The sequence below is a fragment of the Rhincodon typus genome, unplaced genomic scaffold (genome assembly GCF_021869965.1).
Source record: "Rhincodon typus isolate 14 unplaced genomic scaffold, sRhiTyp1.1 hic_rhity00003628, whole genome shotgun sequence".
In the NCBI taxonomy this organism is placed as follows: Eukaryota; Metazoa; Chordata; class Chondrichthyes; order Orectolobiformes; family Rhincodontidae; genus Rhincodon; species Rhincodon typus.
The window spans coordinates 2984-9207 of NW_025969266.1; the positions used below are offsets into that span (position 1 = coordinate 2984).

General features: G+C 49.9%; 1 protein-coding gene across 1 annotated transcript in view; it reads left to right on the top strand.

The window, feature by feature from the left end:
- Nucleotides 1-6224, top strand: part of LOC109924846 (potassium-transporting ATPase alpha chain 1-like) — a 9014-nt gene that overhangs the window by 1473 nt on the left and 1317 nt on the right. Inside the window, exons 2-4 of the mRNA XM_048593708.1 lie at nucleotides 1988-2133; nucleotides 3258-3391; nucleotides 6076-6177. Of these exons, the coding sequence (XP_048449665.1) occupies nucleotides 1988-2133; nucleotides 3258-3391; nucleotides 6076-6177 (382 nt within the window). The remainder of the gene's footprint in view (nucleotides 1-1987; nucleotides 2134-3257; nucleotides 3392-6075; nucleotides 6178-6224) is intronic.

Below are 6224 nucleotides of genomic sequence, written 5' to 3' on the forward strand. Positions count from 1 at the left end.
ACACACACGGTCTCTCTCACACACTGTCTCTCTCTCTCTCTCACACGCTCTCTCACACTCACTGTCTCTCTCTCTCACACACACACACGCTCTCTCACACTCACTGTCTCTCTCTCTCCCTCCCTCTCTCTCTGTCAGACTCATTCGCTCCCTAGGGTCACTCTAACAAGCAGATTGTGACACGTTCTGGGGAGCGCAGCCAAGTCGGCTGCACGCTTGGCAGACAAATCAATGAATTGGGAAATGAGGTCAGGAAGTCCTTCCAAAACTGCGAGAGTAACAAATCAGCCCGCTCCCCCAGCACTGACATATACAGAGCTCCCTCTGCAAATAGCAGATCAAAGCACTGTCTCCCCAAAATATCCAAAACCAGGCAGATTCCCGATCAGGAAAACAACTCAATGGGAATCAAACTAATCTGTACATCAGATCAACGATCCCTGGCTCTGAAAATCAGATAGGAAACTGGTCCCTGACAGAGACAGAGAGAGAGAGAAAGGCTCCCTCTTTAAACAGGATCTCTGACAGAGAGAGAGAGACAGATAGAGACACAGAGAGAGAGAGACTCCCTCTTTAAACAGGCTCCCTGACGGAGAGAGAGAGAGATACTCCCTCTTTAAACAGGAACTCTGACAGAGACAGAGAGAGAGACTCCCTCTTTAAACAGGATCTCTGACAGAGACACACAGAGAGAGAGACAGATAGAGACACAGAGACAGAGGGAGAGAGACTCCCTCTTTAAACGGGGTCCCTGATGCAGAGAGAGGGAGAGACAGAGAGAGATACTCCCTCTTTAAACAGGCTCCCTGACAAAGAGAGAGGGTCTCTCTTTACTGATGTCTTTCCAGACAATATAGACCCTGGAAAAGTGTCTATGGATTGGAGAGTAGCTGCATGATTGAAAAAGGAGAGTGAGGGAAAGCGGGGAAAACCTGGATACCAATGACATCAGTCCCGGAAAAAATGCTGAAACCAATTGTGAAAGGTGTAAAAGCAGAAAACCGGTTGCAATCAGCTACGGTCAGCATGGATCGACGAAAAGGCGAAATCAGTTGGGATTAAATCGACTGAAATTCTTCACAGTGTAACTAGTGACGAGAACAGGGGAGACATGGATGTGGTTCATTTGAGCTTTTGGAAAGCTGTTGATAGAAGTCCCACAGAAGAGATTAATGTGGATAATTAAATCACAGGGCATTGGCGGGTACTCTACTGATTTCAATAGAACATGAATAGGACACAGAGAGGGGAAATTAATGGGTAAATTGCTGACAGTCAGCATCGCAGGAGCAGCTGGGGGTGAGGAGGGGAAACGGGATGTAGTCCTTCCTAGGGAGAGGATTGGAGAACAGGAGCAGGGGCGTCTCGCTGCGACTGGACCCACCTGGAGTATTGTGTGTACAGTTTGGGGGTCTCTGTATCTGAGGAAGGATGTTCTGGTGATGGAGGGAGATCAGCAAAGGTCTCCCACACTGATTCCTGGGAATGACGGATGGAGAGAGACTGGATCGGTTCGGATCGTATTCACTGGAGGTTTAGAAGAATTGGGGGTGGGGAGGGATCTCATAGAAACCGACAAAATTCTGACAGGGTCCACACAGGAAGGATGCTCCCAATGACACGAGGTGGGGAGTCCAGAACTGGGGAGGGGGAATCACAGTCTAAAGGAGACTGGGGTGGGACTGAGATGAGGGAGAAATGTCTTCACCCAGAGGGTGGGGGAGTGCATTGGTATTCTCTGTCACAGAAAGCGATCGGAGCCAGAACATTGAATGTTGTTCGAGAAGGAGTTGGATACAAGTCTGAGGGATCACAGGGGCAACAGGGGACTGAGATGGATGATCAGCCGTGATCGTGTTGGATAACGGAGCAGGCTCGAGGGGCCGAATGGCCCCACTCCTACTCCCCTCAGTTACCATGTGTGTCTCTTTCTTTCTCTCTCTCTCTCTCTCTCTCTCTCCCTCCCTCCCATACCGTCTCACCTCAGGAGTCATCCAGTCGTTCGCTGGATTCACCGACTATTTCACCGTGATGGCTCAGGAGGGCTGGTACCCGCTATTGTGTATCGGACTCCGTGCCCAGTGGGAGGACCAGAGCCTCAACTCGCTGGAGGACAGCTACGGGCAGGAGTGGGTATGTACCCACCTGGCAAACAGGGGCTAGGCCCTGGGGATTGGTATGTACCCGCCTGGCAAACAGGGGCTAGGCCCTGGGGATTGGTATGTACCCGCCTGGCAAAGAGGGGCTAGGCCCTGGGGTTTGGTATGTACCTGCTTGCTATGCAGGCTCTGGCCTCTGGGTGCCATGTGTGGAGTGGAGTAGGTGATATGTGGGGACATTTGGGCCTGTTTGGCCTGTATGGGGGCAGTTGGGTCTGTGTGGGAATAGTGGAGTGAGTCTGGAGGCATTTGGACCTGGGCTGGGGCATTTGGACAAGTCAGACCCTTGCCACGCTGAAGGCACCAGGGAGCTGTTGTGCCCTTTCAATTGGTAATGCCGGCAGTGAGATTTGATCGGACAGCTTTGGGTGAACAATCCCGAGAGTGCTTAGAATGACGACCGATTGGAGATGACAGGCCAGGCTTGTGATGTCACTCGCGGTCACTGGAAGCTACGAAGATTCAGAGCCAGGGATGCATTGTCCACTGGCAAAGGGAACCTGACCTGGGACAGTGACCTTTGCAAGTCAATAATAGGGGGCAACCACAGTTTCTTGTTCCCTGGCACCTGACCAATCAATTTTCAGCCTTCCCCAGTGCAATGTAAATTATTGTTCCTGTCCTGACGATACACTGAGATGCTCACTCTTTGGAATGATGAATGGCCTCCTCCTGTTCCTGTGTAACAGGCTCAAAGTGAGGGCTGAATGGTCTCCTCTTGTTCCTGTGTAGCAGGCCTGAGGAGGGCTGAATGGTCTCCTGTTGCTGAGTAACAGGCGAGGAGGGGGGATGAATGGCCTCCTGTTGCTGAGTAACAGGCTTGGGGGGTTGCTGAATGGCATCCTCCTGTTCCTGTGTAACAGGCTCGAAGTGAGGGCTGAATGGTCTCCTCTTGTTGCTGTGTAGCAGGCCTGAGGAGGGCTGAATGGTCTCCTGTTGCTGAGTAACAGGCTTGGGGGGTTGCTGAATGGCCTCCTCCTGTTGCTGAGTAACAGGTTCAAGGGGGCTTTCCAGGAGTTGACGGAGTTGCTAATTTCCTGCCCCTGAGCCGAGCTGCCCTACCGCTCCATCCTAATTGTTGACTCCTCTGTCTCGCAGACATACTGGCAGCGCCGCTATCAGCAGTACACCTGCTACACCGTCTTCTTCATCAGCATTGAGATGTGTCAGATCGCTGACTGCCTGATTAGAAAGACCCGCCGTCTCTCAATGTTCCAGCAGGGAGTCTTCAGGTGAGGGGACCAAGACCCACTCGCATACCCCGGGCCCCCCTCCCCACATCTCTCTCTCTCTCGGACGGCCAGCTCGGCTTCACGGAGGGGAAAATCAGACTTGGGCAAATGTATTAGAATTCTTTGAGGAGGTAACACGCAGGATAGAGAGAGGGGAAACTGTCAATGTAATATATTTAGATTTCCAGAAAGCAGTTGAAAAGGTTAGGTTATTTCATAAGGGCAAGGGAGTCTAAAAACTAGGTTTAAGGTGAGAGGTGAGGGATACAGAAAAGTCGAGAGGGGGCAACTTTTTCACGCAGAGGGTGGTGAGTGTCTGGAATGGGCTGCCAGAGGAAGTGGTAGAGTCTGGTACAATTGAGGAAACATCTGGACAGGTTCATGGATGGGACAGGTATTGGGGAGGGGGAGGGGGAGGGGGAGGGTAGGGGGTGGCGGGGAAGGTGGTATGGACCAAACACAAGCAAATGGGACTGGATTGTAAAAACGGCCGAAGGGCATGTATCCATGCTGTAGATTTCTATGACTCTAACAGCCTGTGGTGTTGGAGGTAGGATATTATTCTGAGAGGATTGGCTCAGCAAGAGAAAACAGAGAATGGGGGCAAGGGGGACATTTTCAGGATAGCAGCCTGTAACTAATGGAGGGCCACAGGGATCAGTGCTGGGCCCACAATTATTCACAATATCCATTGATGACTTGGAGGAGGAAAGTGAATGGACTGTAGCCAGGTTTGTGGGGGGCCCATGAAGAGACGGGAAGGTAAATGCTGAAGAGGACATGCCGAGTCTACAGAGGGATATAAACAGGTGAAGGGAGTGGGTAAGCACTAAGCAGGTGGAACAGAATGTGGGGAAATGTGAGGTTAACACTTTGGCAGGAAGAATCGAGAAGTTGAATCTTATTTAAATGGAGACAGACTGCAGGAAGCTGCAGCACAGAGAGACTGGGGACCCCCTCGTCCATCGATCACAAAAAGCTAACGCCCACGTTCAGCGGGGAACAGGGAAAGCCAATGGAATGTTGGTCTTTATTTTAAAGGGAATGGGGCATAAAATTCAGGAAGTTTTTCTGAAACTATACAAAGCCCTAGTCAGACCACAGGTGGAATACCGTGAACAGGTTTGGGGCCCCGTATCTAAGCAAAGATAGACTGGGCTTTGGAGGCAGTCCTGAGAAGGTTCACTTGGCTGATCCTGGGGATGGAGGGAATGTCTTATGAGGGAGAGGTTGAGTAGGTTGGGACCTGTCCTAACTGGGGTTTAGAAGAATAAGATGTGACCTTATTGAAACAGACAAGATTCTCAGGGGGCGCTGGACAGGGAAGATGTGGAGAGGGTGTTTCCCATTGTGTGGGAGAGTCTAGGACCAGAGGGACATCATTTCAGAATGTGGGGTCGCCATTGAAGACAGAAATGAGGAAGAATTTCTTCTCTCTGAGGAGAGTGAATCTGTGGAATTCTTTACCGCAGAGGGCTGGGTCAGTCAGTATAGTCGAGGCCGAGGTGGAGAGATTTTTAACAAGGAAGGGAATCAAGGGTTATGGGGAAAAGGTAGGAGCTTAGAAACAAAAGCAGAAATTGCTGGAAAAACTCAGCAGGTCTGGCAGCACAGGTCCATGTGGCACACCACTTCTAAGGTCTGACCAGCCTGAAAATGACCCATGTATTCCTGCTCTGTTTTCTGCTAGCCGGTCACTCCTCTCTCCATGTCAATCTGTTATCCCATACACCAGGAACTTTAATTGTTCAGAATAACCTTCCATGTGGTACCTTGTGAAATGCTTTCTGGAAATACATTACATTTACTAGTCCCCTCGATCTATTGTGGGTAATCCTCTTCGGAAAACACAGAATGGAATGGTCAAGCATAATTTCCCTTTCACTGAATCATGTTGACTCTGCCTGGTTATCTTGAATGTATTCAAGTGTCCTGTTATAACCTCTGTAATAATAGAGATTTGATTATTTTACTGATGACTGATATTAAGCTGGCCAATCTTAACCATTCTATCGCTCTCCCTTTATGGATGCAGCAATGTAATTTGCTTTCTTCCAACCTCACACGACAGTCCCCAGTGGAAGGGGGTTTTGGAAAACTGAAACGGCACATCAACTCTCTCACCAGCCCCTTCCGCTAGGGCCCTGGGTTGACATCTATCCGGATCCAGGCTCCTAGCTCTGATAATGCACTCAGTCTCACCTCCCCACAGATTGTGGTTTCCCCGAAATTTCTACCTCCTCTTCATTTCCTGGTTCAGAAACATTCCTAAAACCTCTATGGTGAACACAGATGTTAAATACCTGACCCATCCATCCACCATCTCTTTATTGCCTGTCTGTAATTAGCTGGTCTCACTTCCACTTTCTATAGAAACTCTAACTGCCTGTTTCATATTTCTGACGAGCTCTCTCTGACTTGAAGTTATCCATCCTGATCAATTTCTTTCTGTTCGGCTCGAACGCCTGACCTGTCCTTTCACAACGAGATGATTTCCCCTGCAGTTTGATGTGACTTTTACAATTTTATTTAATGGGAGATGAGAGGTTTGTCTCTTGCATGTGTTCCTGCTTTGCTGCAACATCTGTTCTGACAGTTGAAGAGATAGCACATGGCTGTGGGGCCGAACAGCCTCCTGCTATGCTCCAGCTTTCTGAGTGACCATCCACCTCTTTCTCCCACAGGAACAAGGTCTTGATTTCTGCCATCATCTTCCAAGTCTTGCTCGGTAACTTCCTGTGTTACTGTCCAGGAATGCCCAACATCTTTAACTTCATGCCCATCCGGTAGGTACTGGGATGGGGGGCCAAGGTGGGGGGGGGGGGGGGGGGGG